The sequence below is a fragment of the Dreissena polymorpha genome, chromosome 11 (assembly GCF_020536995.1).
Source record: "Dreissena polymorpha isolate Duluth1 chromosome 11, UMN_Dpol_1.0, whole genome shotgun sequence".
NCBI lineage: Eukaryota > Metazoa > Mollusca > Bivalvia > Myida > Dreissenidae > Dreissena > Dreissena polymorpha.
In genome coordinates this window covers 28,699,877-28,723,038 of record NC_068365.1, presented here as the reverse complement: position 1 = coordinate 28,723,038, position 23,162 = coordinate 28,699,877, and the positions used below count along the sequence as shown (strand labels likewise).

At 36.2% G+C, this 23,162-nt stretch overlaps 1 protein-coding gene and 1 long non-coding RNA gene across 2 annotated transcripts in view; one reads left to right on the top strand and one right to left on the bottom strand.

The window, feature by feature from the left end:
• Positions 1-1,455: 1,455 nt before the first annotated feature.
• LOC127850818 (xylan 1,4-beta-xylosidase-like) overlaps positions 1,456-23,162 on the bottom strand; it is a 40,433-nt gene continuing 18,726 nt past the window's right edge. Inside the window, exons 7-13 of the mRNA XM_052384155.1 lie at positions 17,080-17,295; positions 13,754-13,976; positions 13,210-13,299; positions 12,287-12,495; positions 6,154-6,357; positions 3,052-3,226; positions 1,456-2,057 (exon numbers count right to left, since the gene is read on the bottom strand). Coding sequence (XP_052240115.1) covers positions 1,954-2,057; positions 3,052-3,226; positions 6,154-6,357; positions 12,287-12,495; positions 13,210-13,299; positions 13,754-13,976; positions 17,080-17,295 — 1,221 coding nt within the window. The 3' untranslated portion in view covers positions 1,456-1,953. The remainder of the gene's footprint in view (positions 2,058-3,051; positions 3,227-6,153; positions 6,358-12,286; positions 12,496-13,209; positions 13,300-13,753; positions 13,977-17,079; positions 17,296-23,162) is intronic.
• On the top strand, positions 8,558-11,364 carry LOC127850845 (uncharacterized). The gene is made up of 3 exons (XR_008035477.1): positions 8,558-10,044; positions 10,366-10,556; positions 10,893-11,364. It is a non-coding gene; the product is annotated as an uncharacterized LOC127850845 (long non-coding RNA).

The following is a 23,162-nucleotide window of genomic DNA, read 5'->3' as shown; positions in this document are numbered from 1 at the left end:
GTAGTCTCTTAGAAAATCAAATTAAATTTTAAAGATCTTTCTTACTAGATTCAAGTTTTAAAGGCTTCATTACAAACTCTCAGATCCTGCTGAGACTCAAACAGTAAACACCTCAACAGCCTGCACATTTTCTATTTGCTTTTGAGCAGAAAAGGGTTAGAGGGTCATATTTACTTCATTTTCCCACAATATTGCCATATACAATAATAATTCATATTCCCTCGAAATGCAAATATTAATATAGTAGAAATGACATTATACAAAAGTTGTGACGAGATGATATATAATAATTTCCTATTTTCTGGAATGAAATTATCAAATTCCAATGTTGTGCATGATGCAACTTAATTTCAGAAATAAAGGTTGTGATAAAAGATGGGATTGTTACATATATATATAAACTAACAAAATCATTTGAAGCAAGTCTTCAGTCAAAATATTATTGATGTTTATAATTCTCAACACATGTGTTACATGTGCAAGAATGTACATTTTTAATCCAATACAAAACACACAGACTTTTGTGTAGAAAAACAACAGGGGCCATTTTTTAAGCTCCTGTAGAAAACTGAAAAAGCTACTCTACAACACTAACATGATACTTGTCAACTTCTGTATAAGCATAAATCAATACTTAAATTATGTCCTATATTTTTACTCAATGTAATTCATACAAATGCTTCGAAGATAAAATGAAGTAATAACAGTGCATGACCCCTGTCAAGTTAAAAAGGGTCTTGCGCCATATGTGGATAGCTTAGCTGCAGCTCAGCTTGTGCAATAGCGCAGTCTGTTCAGTGCTATGCTGTCTGCTATAGTAACAGCAGTCTGGTCAGTGCTATGCTGTCTGCTATAGTAACAGCAGTCTGGTCAGTGCTATGCTGTCTGCTTTAGTAACAGCAGTCTGGTCAGTGCTATGCTGTCTGCTATAGTAACAGCAGTCTGGTCAGTGCTATGCTGTCTGCTATAGTAACAGCAGTCTGGTCAGTGCTATGCTGTCTGCTATAGTAACAGCAGTCTGGTCAGTGCTATGCTGTCTGCTATAGTAACACGATATTTTGTGGTCTCATTAGTGGACTTGGTAGCTCCTACCTGATTGCGAAGGCTGGGCTCGAACTACGCTGGCTGTACTACCCTGATTGCGAAGGCTGGGCTCGAACTACGCTGGCTGTATATGGCATAAAACCTTTTTCTGCATGACGCTGGTCATATTTAGTGTGATACGCTCTAGATGCTTAAAAGTATGAACTAATTACAGCTATTTTAATCGAGTGAGTGATACAGAACATGTTTCCTTTTAATTTTGTTGAACCTACAATACACACATATTGCATTGTAACAAAAGTTCATCCTTGAATTGAATTTTTTGTGTGTGCATTTTTTGCTGAAATTGGAAAAGACTGCAATAAGCCTTTTAAAACTGCTCACAAACAATTCAGAAAGAAGACCACAGCATAGAAAAATATAATTTTATTTCAATGTCATAACTATTTAACAAATAATATTTTATTAGAAACAAAAATTATTATTGAGCCACATCATGTCAAAATGGGTCTTATGTGGCCAGCATAGCTGCATACCAGCCTGCGCATCTGCCCATTCTGGTCAGGAGCAATCCTACCCACTAACAAGACCATGAAACCTTGGGTATTTTATAACAAACAGCATAGCTTCTGACCAGACTGAGCAAGTTGGTCTGGAGCTATGCTGGCAGTTTATGGCATAGACATATTTTATATGAAGCGGGGGTATTAATAAGTCTATTGGAAGCTCTTTTATTTTCACATATAAAAACTCTGAATCATGGTTTGTTTACAATAACCAATAATAAACGAATAGACATTTGAACAATAAAATGTTTTCCCATTGTTTGTCGATAAAATCTCATAACAACATTCACTTCTTCAGTCAACAATACAAAACAATAACAATTTGATTAAATATCGAAATGATTCAGTGTCGAGAGTCTGTAATGGTGAATATTGCTTTGAGAACATTAGAAGGCACTTGCGTTTTCTGCCCTGGTAGCTGGCCACCAACGTAGACCATTATCTCCCCTGAAAGTACAGAATTATTGTAATCATGACACATATATGAGCCTCCCGCTGGGATAATGCGGTTTAATGCATGAACATAAAGTGACCTTTATATGTGTCTTGTTCTGTGAAAGCTGGTCATAATGCATGTAGGTAAAGTGTTGTACCAGATTAGCATGTGCAGTCTGCACGGGCTAATCAGGGACGACACTTTCCGCCTAAACTTGATTTTCGGTAAGGAGGGACTTCCATGAAACTAAAAATACCATTAAAGCGGAAAGTGTCGTCCCTGATTAGCCTGTGCGGACTGCACAGGCTAATCTGGGACGACACTTTACGCACATGAATTAAGCCCAGTTTTCTCAGAACAAGACACATATTTTAGATGAAGAACACACTTAAGAACTTACTCAAAAACAGTCTTAAAGTCCAAAAGTTAAACCTTAACACACGATCGTTAACATAAAACATGTATACATGTATCTCATTTCAATTGCACAAATGTTTTCCAAATCATGTAAGAATTATTTATTTGGTAAATGAACAACTTTGTGTTAATCTGTTATGACTTCCTCACTAAGGATTGGTATAATTCTTAAATATGAGTCACTACCAAGCTCTTCATGTTTAAATGGCCCGTAAGGTTAGCACTTCATTGTTGATTGACAGGTAAGATTAGCTAATTCTGTTGTTCTTAGACTTGCACAACTTTGCAATACACGACACTGACCTTGTTATTCTGTTCTCTTATTGTCATCAACTTTTTATTATCGACCCATTCTACAGTTTAACCCTTTTTACACATTAAAAAAAATGTTGGTAAAGCCTACACAAATTGTTGGCTTGATTAAAATATCTTTGTTTTCAATTAGATTACACAATATAGCATTGATAATATATTAAAACAAACAAATATTCTCCTTTTTCCCATCTTTAACCAACAGGTATGTCTCCAGAGTTAACACGTGTGAGATACAGAATAAAAATCAGGCAATATGTTTCAATTCACTCCTACCTGGCTCTATAATGAATCCTTTCCCATCGATGTACACAGCCATCTGTTCACTGGTGATCTGGGCAGACAGGGTTTGTGTTTCTCCCGGCTGCAACATGGTCCGGTTGAAGTTAACCAGCTGGTACATTGGTGTCACCACGGTTGCATTCAACCAGGAAATATACACCTGGTAAACCTGCCAGTAAAAACATATGTGACTTAATGTTACAATAACATGAATATCTCATTGGAAAATATTAAGAACACTGAAACAAATACAAGCAATTTAAAGATGTTTTTATTGTTTTTTGATGTCCGATACAAAATTCAAGAAGTTATGTTTTTATTCATTTATTCTATTATTAAGTTTCCATGCAAATAATCATGCAAAGACAAAACAAGAGATGTGTTTGTCATAAACACAATGCCCCCTATTGCGCCACTTTAAAGCCATATATTTGACCTTTGACCTTTAAGGATGACCTTGACCTTTCACTACTCAAAATGTGGAGCTCCATGAGATAAACATGCATGCCAAATATAAGTTCTTCAATATTGCAAAAGTTACAACCAAGGTTAAAGTTTTGGGACACATACAATGAATGAGTGACAGACAGACAGGCTAAAAACAATATAACCCCGACCATTCGATCCGGGGGACCAAATTAGTTATAATTGAGCCGTGCTCTGTGAAAAGGGGGTTTAATGTATGAGCGAAAAGTGTCGTCCCAGATTAGCCTGTGTAGTCCGCACATGCTAATCAGGAACGACTCTTTCTGCATGCTTTTATGATATGTTTGTTTCAAGAAAGTCTCTTCTTAGCAAAAATCAAGTTTAGACGGAAAGTGTTGTCCCTGATTAGCCTGTGCAAACTGCACAGGCTTATTTGGGATGACACTTTACACAAATGCATTAAACCCTCTTTTCACAGAGAGCGGCTCAAATATATTATTAAACTATTGTTAAGGAAAAATAAATTACTACTGCAACATTTGTATTTCATTACTGACAACCATACCTTGATGTTGAAGACTGCTCATATAGAAATAGGAAGACGTATCCTTATTTACTATGCCTTAGACTACAGAATAAGCTGCTGCTTGTGAAATAATACTTCTATGTTTGGCAATATTTTAGCTTACGTATCGCAGGGTATGCCGGAATCACCAGGCCTTCTCCTAAACTATCTTACATACAACATTCAATCGTGCATGTATTGTTATTATGATCTGCAGTTGTGCTTGTGTACAAAAGTAATGACCCTTTTTCAAATTAGACATTCCATAACATCATGTTACATATTATGACATGCAATTTAGATTTATATATTTAATTTTCAATATTGTGGTGGATTCTAGTTTAAATAGTGTATATGCCATTTGCATATCCGTCTAAACATAGAGTGATGGAAGTAGAAAGGGTATTTTAAAGGCTCATACAAGGTGACGATCCGTAATTATTACCGATTTTTAAATATATTTTGCATATTTTATTTATAAAGGTTATCGAAAAACAATATATATATATATATATATATATATATATATATATATGCTATTGGACATTACCATAAAAAATGAGCAATACAAATTGCTTTGAGCTAAAAAAAATATATATATATATATATATATATATATATATATATATATATATATATATATATATATATATATGCTATTGGACATTACCATAAAAAATGAGCAATACAAATTGCTTTGAGCTAAAAATACAGTGTCCTCCAAGTCAATTGTGTTTACTAACAATCAGTTTACATCGCTGTTTACTCGGGATAGAGCAACGCTTCGGTGACTCAGGTCACCAAAAATATATCGTTGATTTTCAACGTTTTCCGGTATCAATCACAAAGTAGGTCTCTTCTAAATGATTAAAATGTTTGTATTGATCTAATAAGTTACTTTCTGCTAGTAAAAGTTGTTTAAAATAGAATTTAAATTGCATTTTATTTCGGCTATTTTTAGCATACGTCTCCGCTTTGAGGCTACACACCACGTTAATTGCAAAGTTGTAAACATTTCTTCCAATTATGAAACAGGTAAATTTTCCATTATTCTTGACAACATTGCACCTAAGCTGTGTTATTATCATTTTTTATTCAAGAGTAACTGAAATCCGGTTATAAATTAGACCAGTCTTTATGCATAATAATGGGATTTGTCACCTTTAATGAGCCTTTAATTCCATGTACCATTATTATTTTAAAGGTACTTTAAGTAACACAGTTTTAGGTTTTATTTGTTTTCTCTTTCTTTTTGCATGTTTAATGAATAGGACCCAGGCACACGAGTGGCACACACAAAATGGATCAATTTACAAGGTGCCTTACAAGTAATGAATAGCCAACAACTATAATTGCTATATTTGTAAAACTATATACATAACATTGTGTAATCACTGTGTATTAAACCCATCCATGTACCATTCTCACGAAATATGTTCACGAAATATGTTTATTTCGTTTCTATTTAGATTAACTGTTCTTTAAAATGATATGTGTTTTTTGTGTGTACTTCAACGCATGCTGTTATTTATTTATATGTATGTTAACGACGATGAGCTTCACATCCTTAAGTAAACAAAAAACCTTCAGAGGCGGGTGATGCTCCCCAAAGTTTTTTTTTGTCACAATATTGCACTATATATTCAGATAATAGGAAACGTCTAGTAGTTGGGGGGACAAGAATTGCACTATATGTACAGTTAATGGAAAATTTCAAAGGGCCATAACTCTGTGTAAATTCATCCGACCAGAACCGGCTGATAATATGCACATCTCTTGGTAGTGAAGCTTCCCATAAAGTTTAATTGAATTCCGGTCATTAATTGCTGAGAAATAGCCCGGACAAAAATTGTGCACGGACACACGGACACAAGCACAGACAGACAAAGTGGTGACTATATGCTCCCCCCCAAAAAATTTTGGGGGAGCATAAAAATAAACTATTCTGTTCTGTTCTATAAATACAAGGTGCCTTACACGTAACGAATATCTAACAACTATAAATACAAGGTGTATTACACGTATTAAATAGTTAATAACTATAAATACAAGCTGCCTAACATGTAATGAATAGCCAACAACTATAAATACAAGGTGCCTTTCACCTCAGCGCCTGCCAGCGTCCCAGTATTGGTCAGCTTGAACGTGGCAGTAATATTTTCTCCCGCTTTGATGAGTGACGGCGTAAGCTGTAGACTTGCATACTGGAACTGTGTGTAGGAGAGGCCATATCCAAACGGGAACAGGGGATCACCGTCAAAGTAGCGATACGTCTTGTTCTTCATACTGTAGTCAACCATCGCTGGTACCTAGAGCACAAACTGAGAGTTAAGAGTCAAACTTGTGTATCTGCTTAATATTTTATCCCATCATGATACTCGAGGAATAGACACAGCTTTCCCCTCAAAAAGACCCCCTCCCCCTTAAGGAATATTTATTTTGATCATTGTACCGCACAGACTCTTACAATCTGAAAGTTTTAGACTTTAATAGATTTTTTAAGAAAACATAATTATAAATTAAGTGTATGACAGTGCTTGAAAATAACTGTGATATTTATTTTTTGTTTGTTTTAAAGTCCATTTATTTCTACTGATATAAACATAATTAAATGTTTTTATGCCCCCCTTCGAAGAAGAGGGGGTATATTGCTTTGCTCATGTCGGTCTGTCGGTCTGTCCACCAGGTGGTTGTCAGACGATAACTCAAGAACGCTTGGGCCTAGGATCATGAAACTTCATAGGTACATTGATCATGACTCGCAGATGACCCCTATTGATTTTGAGGTCACTAGGTCAAAGGTCAAGGTCATGGTGACCAGAAATAGTAAAATGGTTTTTGAATGATAACTCAAAAACGCATACACCTAGGATCATGAAACTTCATGGGTAGATTGATCATGACTTGCAGATGACCCCTATTGATTTTGAGGTCACTAGGTCAAAGGTCAAGGTCACGGTGACCCGAAATAGTAAAATGGTTTCCAGATGATAACTCAAGAACGCATACGCCTAGGATCATGAAACTTCATGGGTAGATTGATCATGACTCGCAGATGACCCCTATTGATTTTGAGGTCACTAGGTCAAAGGTCAAGGTCACAGTGACCTGAAATAGTAAAATGGTTTTCTAATGATAACTCAAGAACGCATACGCCTAGGATCATGAAACTTCATAGGTAGATTGATCATGACTTGCAGATGACCCCTATTGATTTTGAGGTCACAAGGTCAAAGGTCAAGGTCACGGTGACCCGAAATAGTAAAATGATTTTCGGATGATAACTCAAGAACGCTTTTGCCTAGGATCATGACACTTCATAGGTACATTGATCCTGTCCCGCAGATGACCCCTATTGATTTTCAGGTCACTAGGTCAAGGTCACAGTGACAAAAATCGTATTCACACAATGGCTGCCACTACCATGGACAGCCCATATGGGGGGAATGCATGTTTTACAAACAGCCCTTGTTTTTTGATGGTATTTCAGATATTTGTTTATTCATGTTTGATTTAATAGCAGTGCTATCTATACCATTTACTGCGGAAATACCCTCTGTGATGATAAATAAGAATGATGTAGTGGTGTTGTAATTGATGAGACTACAGTCAAAATTATGGTTTTTTTTGTTATAAAAAAGAAATTATAAAATGATTTAAAGTCAATAAATTGTGTATTCAATCATTAATGCAATATAAACCAAGAGCTCTGCCGTCCGAGACAAATGCCCCCCAAAACAGGGCCTTGACACCCATCACTCAATCCTTTGATGACATATAGGACGAAAACCAATTTAACAAAAAATATCACAATGGCCTTGACCTTTGACCTCTAGACCCAAATTTCAAAAGCCGTCATCTACTTTCCAAGGCCACTGCACATGTGAAGTACCAAGTTATTCTGTAAATTCCTTAACAAGATTTTGATCAGAAACGACTTTCACACTTATTGAGACAGTGACCTTAACCTATGACCTAGTGATCCCAATTTCAATATGGGTCATCTACTGTCCAAGGCATATGCACATGTGAAGTCTCAAGCTTACCAGTTAATTCGTGAGGAGATAATGAACAGAAACGATTTTCACACTTATTGTTGACAATGACCTTTCACCTAGTGACCCCAATTTCAATAGGGGTCATTAACTGTCCAAGGCCAATGCATATGTGAAGTATCAAGCCAATTGGTCAATTTGGTGACGAGTAATTGATCCGAAACGATTTTCACAATTATTGTGACAGGGACTTTGACCTTTGACCAAGTGAGCCCAATTTCAATAATGGTCATCTACTGTCCAAGGCTATTGCACATAATATGAAACCAATTCATCAATTTGTTGAAGAGTTATTGATCAGAAACAAACTGGTCAACCAACAGACCGACCAACATCAAGCAAAACAATAATGGGATTCATAAAAATAGGGTTCAGATGTGAATAATGATTCCTTTAGTACCCTGCGAATACCGGATTTCAGACTAATTTGAGAGCCATTAAGGTCCCTCCCTTGTCAAAAAATAACCCACTTTCATACCAAAACACACTTAAACCAACATAAAACTGTGTTTTTTCTGAGTTTTTCTTAGCGGAAGTTGGTTTTTGCTAATAAAAGTGAGTTTTATGTGCGCTAAACTGTGCTTAACTGAGTTTAAAGTTGGTTATTTTAAGAAGATGTGTGTTTAAGCGAGTTTTTTTCAGTAAGAAGTCGGTTTTTTGTGTGTCAAAAGTGAGCCTTTTTATTTATGAGTTGGTTTATGTGTGTTTAAGTGTGTCTTTTTGTTTTATAAGCGAGTCTTTTACAACAGAAGTTGGTCTTTTTTTAAACAGAAGTGGGTTTAAGCGAGTTTAACTTGGTCTTTTTGTAAATAAGTTGAGAGCTGCAACGAGGCTTAAAGACTCACTTTAACACACTTTTCAACAAGTTGGTCTTTTGTTTATTAATATAAGTCATCAATGAAACAATAATTCTTCAACTGGGTCTTTGTTTGATGTTTATAGCCATAAATAAAACAAGTCAATTGTAAAGGGGCTTTTTTTACAGCTTGTTTGCCATTGTCCCTATTGTACATTTGTGTGCTCCCCATAATTTTTAGGGAATATTGGATGAAAATGGCTCTTTCAGAACATCACAGGTTCACAGATGGACAACAAGTATCACTGACAAAAACTAACAATGGTCAAGCTTAGTTTTATACATGAAAATGAAAGAGTTTGTGTTTCACTTTGAATTTTTTCTTTATGTTTGTTTTTATTATAAACAATATCTTATGATTGTTTTATGTCTTAATTTTTTATTTTTTTTTAAACAATCTCATATGATTGTTTATATTTGTTTAAAACAGTATTTACTTGTAAAATCTGCATATTTAAATAATTATGGTATTGGAAACATTATTTTGGAAATAATCTATTTATTTTTGTACATAAGTTATGCAAGATTTTGATATTTGCATATGATACCATCATATCCATTTTCTTAATTTGGAATAAAATAATAAAATGCCAAACATTACCTGTGTTACATAAACTGTCAACAAAATAACAAGACAATACCTTAAAACACCCTTATTTCACACCACTAACAATAAACAGATAACAATCTGTCAGGCATTCAGAGCTAAACAGGGTACTGATTATCTAGGGGTAGATAAGGCTACTGATGGGGTCCTAGAGATAAGGCTGTGTGGAATAAGATATAAGGCTTTTGATTGGCTATTGCACTGAGGAAGTTATCTTTTTGAAAACAACAACTTTTGAAAAACAAGCTGGTGTCAGCAACTGAATATTGAGCTAAATTTAATTCAGCAACATTAATATAAAGAAGTGAAAGACTTATAATGGTAGTGTAAAATGTCTTGAAATTCTGTCAGCATGAAGTATTGTGTGATGAAAACAATGTGTTTTTTACTGCAATGTGGAAATCAATAATAAGTTGGTTGGAAAGGAGGTTGAACTGCCTGTTGTTGTTTTTGGAATACTGAAGAACAGTTTTAACAGGTTTGTATTGTCATTTCTTCACCCCTTTTTTTATTTAGTTTATTGAATTAATTATGATCATTATCATATTTATGTATTGTCACTGGGAAATGTAAATGGATAAGTTATTGTATTGCAATTTAAAGGATAAACAACACATTTTGAAGCAAAAATAGATAAACTTACACATGAAAAAGTGTAAATGTTGTGTACAGTGAATAATTATGGTTGTGTTTCATGGTTATTGTCATCTACAATTTTATTTATATCTATTTCTGGTTATTACTGAACGGATTTCTTTCCCTCTTACTTAATTAGAACTTATATATTTTAATTTTGAAGGTTAAACTCTTGCCACAAGGCAAAATTGACATCGTTGGGAAGATCCTTTGGAAAGAATGTGCATCATCGCCTGCCTGATGTATGGACTTTTAAACCTGGTTTTTACCCTGCACAAGCTGGCAAACTTGAGGGGAACAAGAGTGGGAAAACCTCGCCCTGTCCTTGACCAAGAAAGCTCGATTTGTTGAGAGGTAAACTATACAGGTTATTGCATTTACAATGCCACCAGACCACACAGCCAAATGAGACCACGCATCTTGGTACATTTTCAAACTGCATTTTCTACCAAAGGCAATTTCTTTTAATAATTGATGAAAAGTGCTAAGTCACATGTGATCACGGGATTAAAATTTCAAAAATAAACAAACAAAAACAACAAGCAAATAACTTAAATTTATTATTATTAAAGCAACAAGATTACCATAACAGCAATATTTCATAGTTAAGTGGAACAAAAACATAACCAATCAACATGTTTGAAGAATGCCTTGCCCTTTTGAAAGTGATATGGTATTAATCCTTTGCAGATCAACTGGCATAAGAGATGCTCAAGAGGAGAAGGACACAAGCAGCATCAATGGAACAACTACATGTCGCTCCAGCGCCCGCTTTCCAGGTCTCTACCAGCTGCTTTCCAGGTCCCTCCACCCGCCAAGATCAGGTCTAGGTCCCTGCACTGGCTGCTTTCCAGGTCCCCTAGCGGTCAAGGTCTCTCCAGTAGCTGCTGTGCAGGTCCCAACACCGTATGCCGTCAAGGTCCCTCCTTAAGCTGAAATCCAGGTTCCTCATTCCACTGCGGTTCAGGTACCTCCAACAGCTGAGATCCAGGTCTCTGCAGCAGCTGCGGTCTAAATACTCCACCCGCAGTGGTCCATTGCGGTCAAACTTTTGCTTTAAAATCTTCCATAAATGTCTATTATTTTATAATGTATTGTAAAAATAATCTGTTAGTATTAATTTGCGGTGTACTATTTTTGTCATATAAACATAATTTTCGTACACATTGTGTTTTTTTCCCTTTTAACCACATTGGGCTTATAATGAACTGTTGTAATTGCTTCACAAAAACCATTTTTCTAGAACATATCAGTCCAAAATTTTTTTTTTCACACTGCAAAATCCCACAAAAGGCTCACAAAAAAACTACTTTCTTAAAAAAAACTCACTAAAACACTGTTAAAACCCACAAAAATCAACTTACCCAAACCCACAAATTGCTTTTGTTTTTTTCACAGATAAAATACTGTTAATAACTAGGTTTAAAGCGAGTTAAAAGCATGTTTTCACTGTGAAAAAAACTAACAAAGGCTTGCTTTCAGCTCACTTTTCGCTCACTTAAAAACCGTGTTTAGCCTGCTTATAGCTCACATAAAAAACACACTTTTTACCCACTTAAAACCAACTCCACAGACAGAAGTTGGTCTAAGCATGTTTAAAAAACCTCAAAAAACCAACTTGTAGAAAATCATACTCACTTTAAACCCACTTAAGATGGTTAAAAAACCCACTATGTTGGTTTAAAGCGAGTTAAACCAAGATTTAACTCAGAAAAAACCAAGTCGGTAAGCTAAAAATCCCAGTCGGTAAGCTAAAAGCGTGTCTGAAAAACCCGCTTTTAGCACAGTGCAAATACCACAGAGTTAAACACAGATGCCTGAAAAAACTCACTTTAAACCCACTTAAGACGGTTAAAAAACCACTATGTTGGCTTTAAGCGAGTTAAACCAAGATTCAACTCAGATAAAACCAAGTCGGTAAGCAAAAAGTGTGTTTAAAAGACTCGCTTTTAGCTCGGTGCCAATACCGCAGGGTTAAACCCAGTTTAAAACTGGGTTATAACAGGATTTTGCTCACTTTTTTGACAAGGGCTTATTGACTGATAAACTACAAACAGAAAATCTTGTCATAAACATGCACACACCTGATCATCCGAGGCGTACCACGTGAAAGGCAGACGGCCAGCAGGATTGCTCTCTGGCATCTTATTGGTCAGCACATTGTACAGGGCCACCCCTGTAGCCTGCGCGGGGAAAAAGCACGTGAGAATTGCAGAAACAGCCGGATCACTGTGGGCAAAGCGAATATCCAAGGGCCCTCCGCTGAATATCAACACCAGTACTTTGCCAAGCGCTGGAAGTGAAAGGAAGAAAACCTCGTGCTATTACCAAACAAGCTTGGCAGTGAAATTTTGTGTAAATTTCATAGCATCATAACATTCATGAAATTGTGTCAAATGCAATCAAAATTTATTTTGACTTACCGGGGTATGTGGGTTTACATAGCTAAAAGCTCTGCAGATATTTCTAATTTTCATAAATTTCATGTGTTTTCTTTATTATAAGATATTTTTCAATAATGAAACAATTATGTAGTTTTGTACTTAATGTGATTATTATAGTAAATAATTTAAATAAAAAACCAAAAACAATTTAGCCTTCCTCTAAGAAAGCCGGGCCCTATGAATGTGCTTAAAGTGTCTTCTCAGATTACCCACGCCGGGCCGCACAGGCCTATCAGGGATGACACTTTCCGCCCAGACTGGATTTTCCAATTGACTAAATTTCCTATAAAAGACAGATTTCTTGAAAGCGTAAAGTGTCGCCCCAGATTAGCTTGTGCAGAGTGCATAATCTTATCTGGAACAACACTTTACACACATGCATTAAGCCCCGTTTTTCTAGAGCTTGGCTCATTTTGATTTCCATGCATTGCTGACTGTAAGCTCTATTAAATTGGCTTTAAGGCTGGGAGTTAGGTTAGAATAGAAATGGCACTTCTTGGGGGTCACAAAGTAGCAGGTTTTTCTTGATAAATTTAGCTGTTGGCAACATTGACATACATTACCATAGTTTCTTGCATCTTGAAGCAATTGGGTCTGGTATCCTGGCAACAACATGTTGCTCCTGTCAAAATTCTCAGTCTCAATTGCTGGACCTAAAAGAAGGCTCAATATCTAGGTAAAAAACTTCACTGGTCAATTCATTTATACAAACAATTCTCTTTTTATAATCAAAAATACTAATAGAGTTATGCTTTGCACAAGACATTTTACAATGACAACTATAACTCTGTAAATCCTAAATATAGAGTTATATTTATTGTATTCTGAATTTCCTCTTTATGCCCTTACTCATAATATTAGCCTATATCTGGGAAAACTGGGCTTAATGCAGTCGTCCAAGATTAGCCTATTCAGTTAACACAGGGACGACACATTCTGCGGAAACTGGATTTTCATTCAGAAGAGACATCATTTAAACAATTTTTAACAACAGAGGAAATTAAATTCCCGGATTAGCCTGTGCCTAATCATTTTTATTTTATTTTTCAGTTTGCCAATTTGTAACTTACTCCCTTTAAGATAAAAATGAACTAGTTTATTCCCAACCTGTTCCCAAGCACACGACTACAAGGTCAGCGTCTCGTACTGCTTCCTTGACTTTTGTGCTGTTGTAATGTAGACAAAGGGTGTTTGTACATCCTGACTCTGTAATAACGCGTCTGCCAAGACCTGCTAACCCGGACTTCACAGTGCTTGTAAATGCTGGATTGATTCCTGGCCCATAATTCCCCAGCTGCTGTTCCGCGTTGTCTACAAATGGTCCCACAATCTAAAATGACCAGTAAATATTTCTATACATTTATTTAACAGTCCTCATATGACTTCAGCTAATTTTGTTGATCATTTTGAAAGAAAGCAGTTTAGCCTAAAGGTCCTTATAAACAAGAGATGTGTTTGTCAGAAACACAATGCCCCCTACTTCGCCGCTATGATTTATTTTAATATTTTTTGATTATATCCCTTTAAAAAATATTTCTTCCCTTGTAAAAATGATCTGTACCTGCCAAATGATAAATAGATATTATTTCCCTTTAAAGCATGTTTCTTCCCTTGGATTTGTTTTTTGACCTTTGACCTTGAAGGATGACCTTACACCATTCAAAATAAGCAGCTCCATGAGATACACATGCATGCCAAATATCAAGTTGCTATCTTCAATATTGCAAAAGTTATGGCCAATGTTAAAGTTTTTTACACTGGCGGATGGACAGACAGTTCAAATGCTATATGCCACCCTACCGGGGGCATAAAAAGAGTTTTAAAGCCTTCAAGCGCGCACCTGAGAATAAGAGGTACTTAAATGATCTGAGCCGGCATGGTTCATAAGGTTTCAAAATATACACTTACTTATACTGAAAATTGCCCCAAAACATGCACAGTGTGTTTTTGAACAAACCATAATCATTTTCATACCCAGTCCAGAAACCATCAAAACAGAATTTCTTAGTGGTTAGCAAGTTTCATGATGATTGGGTCAATAAATCTAACTGCTTAAGTGGTTTATCTATAGCCACATAAGAAAAAATGTCACTGCCTCATGACAGCCATGTTTATCAATGGAAAGCTGCTATACCGCGATATACCGGTCCGCGATATATCGGCGTTGCAGTGTATCTCAGATGTCAGAGAAATCATTCAAATGTTATAAGCAAGTTTCCTGAGGTTTGCGCAAATAAATGTTAACTTGTAGAGATTTGACAAGCTTTTTCTTTAAAAATGACAAATTGATTTTGTTTTTGATCAAACATATCCTAGTTAAGCACTTCGAGACCTTGTTTTAAACCACATTAACTTAGCTGAGATGTATTTGGGCAAATTTTATGACAAAAGTACATGGTCTTAACCAATAAACAAGAGGGCCATGATGGCCCTGAATTGCTCACCTGACTAACCTTCCTACATCAACTTAATTTCTATCAGATCCATATACAATCCCAAGCCAGATTTCATTAATTACCGTAATAAATTCTGACAAAATTTCATTAAGACGTGATGAAAACTATGACCTCTTTCATCTACACAAGGTTTTACTAGCATTGACCAGGTGACCTAATGTTTGACCCCAAATGACCCATATACGATCCAAAATGAGTTATTATCAAGGTAAACATCCTGACCATATTTCATAAGGTCAGATGAAAACTATGACATCTATTGTCTACAGAAGGTTTTTCTATGATTTGACCTAGTTACCTAGTTTTGGACCCCAAATACAATCCCAACCCAGATTTCATCAAGATTAACATTCTGGCCAAATTTTATTCAGTTTGGATGAAAACTGTGACCTCTACTGTCTTCAAAAGTTTTTTTTTAACTTTGACCTAGTGACCTAGTTCTTTTACCCTAGATGACCCAAATTCAATCCCAACCCAGATTTCAACAAGACAAACATGACTACGACTAATGGGGTTATTTACCCTTGGGACTTCGGTTAAAAACCATTGCCTGAGCACACTGCTTAACATATATTCTGTGCGTTAAAAAGGCCGAAAACGGCCATATGGTCAGCCCGTTTGTACTGGGCTTAACCATAAATATAATAAGGAACTTTGCAGTGTTGATGTGATGCTTTAATAAAAATATAATAATATAAAAATAGCTTTACTTTTAACAATTTAAAACGATAAATATAAACGAGATACTCAAGAATCGAAGCATTTAATACTAAGCTAAAAGAGACTATTTTCTATTGGTTGACTGCTTTTTTAAGAACTTGACGCTGATTGGTTGGATATATTAGTAAGACAAACATTCTGATAAGATCTGATAAAAACCGTGACCTCTATTGTCTACACAAGGTTTTTCTATTATTTGACCTAGTGACCTAGTTTCTGACCCCAGATGAACCAAAAAAACAATCCCAATTCAGATTTTATCAAGATAAACATTCTGTCCAAATTTCATAAAGATTGGATGAAAACTGTGACCTCTATTGTCTACACAAGGTTTTTCTATTATTTGACCAAGTGACCTAGTTTTTGACCCAAGATGACCCAAATACAATCCCAACCTAGATTTCATCAAGAGAAAAATTCTGACCAAATTCATAAAGATTGGATGAAAACTGTGACCTCTATTGTCTACACATGGTTTTTCTATTATTTGACCTAGTGACCTAGTTTTTGACCCCAGATGACCTAAATACAATCCCAACCCAGATTTCATCAAGATAAACATTCTGACCAAATTTCATACAGATTGGATGAAAACTGTGACCTTTATTGTCTACACAAGGTTTTTCTATTATTTGACCTAGTGACCTAGTTTTTGACCCCAGATGACACATTCTGACCAAATTTCATAAAGATTGGATGAAAACTGTGACTTCTACTGTCTACACAAACAAATTGTTGACAGACACACGCACGCACACACGCACAACGGACACCGGACATCACACTGTCACATAAGCTCACCATGTCACTTCGTGACAGGTGAGCTAAAAATGTGTGATCTGCACAAGGTAAGATAAAATACCTTTTACGCCTATTTAGATCTAAAATGTTTAACTTGAAAATAACAATTTAAGATACAAAGTATGACATTTAAAGCAAAATCTATTTCTAAAAAGAATAAATATAAATAAACGTGTGAGCCCTCAAAATTCAATGAGCCTTCTTCAAAAGATCAAACATTAAGTATTAAACTATTAGACCTTTTCACCAGACACAGCAGTTAACTGCTGAACAAGCAACAAAATAGCATTCTGTGTCTTATCCAGTAGGAATAATAATTAATAGACACAGAACAAATGTTGAGTAACATATAGAAAATATAGTCAATTTGTAAAAACAAACTTTGAAAAAGCCTATTGAAGCGAAACATATCAGGCAAAAGCGATAACATTAACATTCCCTAAAGAAAGGTCATACCGCAACTGTATCAAACTGCTGCCTTAATGGAAGAAGCCCGTTGTTCTTGAGGAGAACGAAGGACTCCATGGCTGCCAGGGTAGCTAGGTCTCGATGGGCGGGACTTTGGATGATTGACATGTTGAGTTGCAGGTATGGATTCATGGACGGTGGGTCGAATTCTCCGAGCTTCATGCGGGTATAGAACAAGGGCTTTACTCGCTCTCGAAGAAGTGCCTGTACAATAAAGATTATAAAATGTATAACAATTCAAATTATTTGAGCTGTCTTGCAGGATGACTCTGCTGAATGCAATGTGTGAATGGTTGTTGATGTTCACCATGTGCACTTGCACAGCCTCTTAAAGGGTGACACCTGCTGAATGCAATGTGTGAATGGTTGTTGATGTTCACCATGTGCACTTGCACAGCCTCCTACAGGGTGACACCTGCTGAATGCAATGTGTGAATGGTTGATGATGTTCAGCATGTGCACTTGCACAGCCTCCTACAGGGTGACACCTGCTGAATGCAATGTGTGAATGGTTGTTGATGTTCACCATGTGCACTTGCACAGCCTCTTACAGTGTGACACCTGCTGAATGCAATGTGTGAATGGTTGATGATGTTCAGCATGTGCACTTGCACAGCCTCCTACAGGGTGACACCTGCTGAATGCAATGTGTGAATGGTTGTTGATGTTCACCATGTGCACTTGCACAGCCTCATACAGGGTGACACCTGCTGAATGCAATGTGTGAATGGTTGTTGATGTTCACCATGTGCACTTGCACAGCCTCATACAGGGTGACACCTGCTGAATGCAATGTGTGAATGGTTGATGATGTTCAGCATGTGCACTTGCACAGCCTCCTACAGGGTGACACCTGCTGAATGCAATGTGTGAATGGTTGTTGATGTTCACCATGTGCACTTGCACAGCCTCTTACAGGGTGACACCTGCTGATTGCAATGTGTGAATGGTTGTTGATGTTCACCATGTGCACTTGCACAGCCTCATACAGGGTGACACCTGCTGAATGCAATGTGTGAATGGTTGTTGATGTTCAGTATGTGCACTTGCACAGCCTCATACAGGGTGACACCTGCTGCATGAGGGTATTTTCTATTTCAAAGGGGTTTCTTCTATACATGAATCTATCGTAGTTGACAATTATCATCCTGGATAAGCTTGCACAAACTGAGCAGGCTTATACAAGATGACACTTGTGGCATAAGTTGTAACACATCATGCCTCATATGTAAATATTAGAATACTGCTGAAGTTATTAAAAAAGTAAAAAGGGACAATACACTTGTTTACAATTTATAATTTCTGTGAATGCAGGTTTGGTGTAATGGCCTCATATTAAAAAAAGTATATAAAAATACTATTCACCTATAAGGCTGTGTTCTCAAATAACAAGAGCACCACCTTGCGGGTGCAGACCGCTCATCTATTTTCTTTTTAAAGAAGAAGGGACTCTCAATTTCAATCACAAAGGAGGGAGAGGTGGAGTGAAGAGGGGTGTATAGTGTGGGGGTGTGGACATTTATTACATTATCTTCCAAAAATGCGAAAAAAATGCAAAAATTCAAGCAAAAAAATTTCGGGGGTGGGGGGGGGGTGCGGGGATTCTCGGGTGCGATGGTTGGACGGTATTTCAAAAATAAAATAATAAAAATAAATATTTGTGTTTTTAACCGTTTCAAAAAAAATAATTTTGGGGGGGGTGGGGGTGGAGGGGGGGGGGGGGTAAAATGTGAGGATGTGGTGGTCATTTGTGAGATGATCTTAAAATAAAAAAAAACAAATAAAAAAAAAATATAGGGGGGGGGAGGATTCGGGAGGGGGGAGGGGAGGGGGGGGGGGGGGAGGGCACGGGGGATGGTTTGGGTGGAGTCTATTGTTGTTTGTCAGGTAAGAGTCGTTTTGTCAAAGTATCAATCAAATCTAATCATAAATAAAGAAGTTATGGCAATTTTAGCAAAATTTAATAATTTGACCTTGAGAGTCAAGGTCATTCAAAGGTCAAGGTAAAATTCAACTTGCCAGGTACAGTAACCTCATAATAGCATGAAAGTATTTGAAGTTTGAAAGCAATAGCCTTGATACTTTAGAAATAAAGTGGATCGAAACACAAAATTTAACCATATATTCAGAGTTACTAAGTCAAAAAAGGGCCATAATTCCGTAAAAATGACAACCAGAGTTATGCAACTTGTCCTTTTACTGTACCCTTATGATAGTTTGAGAGTGTTCCAAGTATGAAAGCAATATCTATGATACTTTAGGGGTAAAGTGGACCAAAACACAAAACTTAACCAAATTTTCAATTTTCTAAGTATAAAGGGCCCATAATTCCGTTCAAATGCCAGTCAGAGTTACATAACTTTGCCTGCACAGTCCCCTTATGATAGTTAATAAGTGTTGCAAGTATGAAAGCAATAGCTTTGATACTGTAGGAATAAAGTGGACCTAAACACAAAACTTAACCAAATGTTCAATTTTCTAAGTATAAAAAGGGCACATAATTCTGTCAAAATGCCAGTCAGAGTTACATAACTTTGCCTGCACAGTCCCCTTATGATAGTTAGTAAGTTTTGCAAGTATGAAAGCAATAGCTTTGATACTTAAGGAATAAAATGGACCTAAACACAAAACTTAACCAAAATTTTCAATTTTCTAAGTATAAAAAGGGCACATAATTCTGTCAAAATGCACGCAAGAGTAATCTAACTTTGCCTGCCCAGTCCCCTCATGATAGTAAGTAAGTGTACCAAGTTTGAATGCAATAGCATTGATACTTTCTGAGAAAAGTGGACCTAAACACAAAACTTAACTTGACGCCGACGCCAACGCCGACACCAACGTGATGACAATAGCTCATAAATTTTTTTCAAAAAATAGATGAGCTAAAAATGCTTTAAACATTTTCAAAACCTTAATGAATATGTAGACTTAAATTTTGAACTTAACAAATATTTTATGTACAGTTGAGGTATAACATTAACCCTTTATCATATCTCTATGTTGATATCGACCTGATACAAAGGTGCCTGTTATAATTGGAGGTTTGACATACCATTCAGAAGCAACAATAAAGTATACAATTTTTTAATCAGCTTCAATAAGACAATCAATTTGAAACCATGATGTAGTAGATTTTATACACAAGCAACAAAAACAGCTAAGACCATATCTTTAAAATATCAAGTGCAACAGGTCCAAGGTCATAAAACATCAATCATTGATTACCACCAAAAAAGTCATGGTCATTGTGTTTTATTAAATTATATATTTTATTATTTATATAAAAATGGTGTGAAGAGGTATGATAACAGAATAACATCCTATCTACTATCCTATAGTCTTGTAATTAATAAGGCTTACCACACATACTAAACAAAAGGGCCTGAAAGGCCCAAAGTTGCTCACCTGAGATAACAAGATATTATTGGGAAAAATCTTCTGACCAAGTTTCACGAAAGTCGGACAATAAATGTGGCCTCTAGAGTGTTAACAAGGTTTTACTACAGCCATATAAGGAAAAATGCCCCGCCCCTTGGAAGCCATTTTTTTCAAGCAAACATAATTATTTTCGAACACATCCAAGATACCATTGAGACCAATCTTCTGACCAAATTTTATGAAGATTGGACTATAAATGTGGCCTCTAGAGTGTTAACAAGGTTTTACTATAGCCATATATAGCCACATAAGGAAAAGTGCCCCGCCCCTGGTGGCCATGTTTTTAAAGCAACCAAAACCATTTTCAAACTAATCCAAGATATCATTGGGACAAATCTTCTGACCAAGTTTCATGATGATCGGAAAATAAATGTGACCTTTAGAGTGTTAACAAGGTTTTACTATAGCCATATAAGGAAAATAGCCCCGCCCCCGTGGTGGCAATGTTTTTCAACCAACCGGCATCATTTTTGAACTCGTCCAAGATATTATTGGGATGAATCTTCTGACCCAGTTTCATATAGATCAGACTATAAATGTGGCCTCTAGAGTGTTAACAAGATTTTACTATAGCCTTATATAGCCATATAAGGAAAAATGCCGTGCCCCTTGGAAGCCATGTTTTTCAAGCAAACGTAACCATTTTCGAACTCATCCAAGATCTCATTAAGACAAATCTTCTGACCATATTTCATTAAGATTAGACAATAAATGTGGCCTCTAGAGTGTTAACAAGATTTTACCATAGCCATATATTTACTGGCGGCCATGTTTTTCAACCAACCGGCATCATTTTCGAACTCGTCCAAGATATTATTGGGATGAATCTTCTGACCAAGTTTCATAAAGATTGGACAATAAATGTGGCCTCTAGAGTGTTAACAAGATTTTACTATAGCCATATAGAGCCATATAAGGAAAAATGCCCCGTCCCTTGGCAGCCATGTTTTTCAAGCAAAGATTACCATTTTTGAACTCAACCAAGATATCAGTGGGACAAATCTTCTGAGCAAGTTTCATGATGATCGTAAAATAAATGTGGCCTCTAGAGTGTTAACAAGGTTTTACTATAGCCATATAAGGAAAAATGCCCCGCCCCCTGGCGGCCATGTTTTTCAACCAACCGGCATCATTTTCAAACTCGTCCAAGATATTATTGGGATGAATCTTCTGAGAAAGTTTCATGAAGATCGGATAATAAATGTAGCCTCAAGAGCGTTAACAAGGTTTTACTATAGCCAAATAAGGAAAAATGCCCTGCCCCCTGGCGGCCATGTTTTTCAACCAACCAGCATCATTTTTGAACTCGTCCAAGATATTATTGGGATGAATCTTCTGACCAAGTTTTATGAAGATCAGACAATAAATGTGGCATCTCGAGTGTTAACAAGATTTTACTATAGTCATATATAGCCATATAAGGAAAAATGCCCCGTCGCTTGGCAGCCATGTTTTTCAAGCAAACGTAACCATTTTCAAACCCATCCAAGATATCATTGAAACCAATGTTCTGACCTAATTTCATGAAGATTGGACAATAAATGTGGCCTCTAGAGAGTTAACAAGGCAAATGTTGACGCCGCACAACGCACAAGGACGACGGACAAAAAGCGATCACAAAAGCTCACCATGAGCACGTTGTGCTCAGGTGAGCAAAAAATTATAAATTCATCTCTTTATGAATATGTATAGGTTAGGCACTTTCAACAATTGCATATATTAATTTCAATAACGCAATAAAAGCATGTTCTATTGACAGGACACTGGAATTATACCAACACATGATCTTATTCCCCTGTGTAATAAAATTGAGCTTTTCCAGGAGGACCAGGAAAGACAGGTCAATGTTGGGAGTACCCCGACAAGGATCAAAGACATCACAATCTCCGACAATCGTCGGAGAGTCAAACTGACCCTCTGGCAAGAGGCATGTGACATGCCCCACAGGCCAGGAACATTTATCTAGGACACAAATGCTGTGACCAATGTACACAGAGGGGAGACTTCGCTGTCACTCACCTCAAGAAGCGTCATCCAGGTATGTAAGATTGCAATTATAAACTCTTACAAATATGTTTTTATTTTCCTTTTACATAGTGCTTAACCGTTCAACACTTATGCCACCAATCAGGAATCTATTTTTGAGAATTTGTCAGTGTTCATGGAGAGTATGACAAATGAATGAATCTGTTGCAAGTTGTGGAACAGACATGAACCTTTAATGCTTTAAAATCTCCAGTCAGTGTTAATTAACAATTGATAATTGTAACAGTATTGTAAATCCTTAATACAAGAATACATGAAAACATAGAATTTTACAGTCGTTAATGAAATTTATGAAACTTATACCCAGAGAATTTTTTTTTACTCAATTTGCATCATTCTTATTGTGGGTCACACTTCCTTTTGCTACATTAGACATAAATGATTTTCTAATATTGCTTAATGCAAGTGATTATCAGTAATAAGTTATTTTCCATATTTAACTATCATTTTTTAACCTTAATATATATATATAATTATATATATATATATATATATATATATATATAGTCTTCAGAAATGAAAAACATTAAACAGAACTTAACATTTCAGTTGCCATTGTGTTACTGCACACGGTCATTTGTATTCAT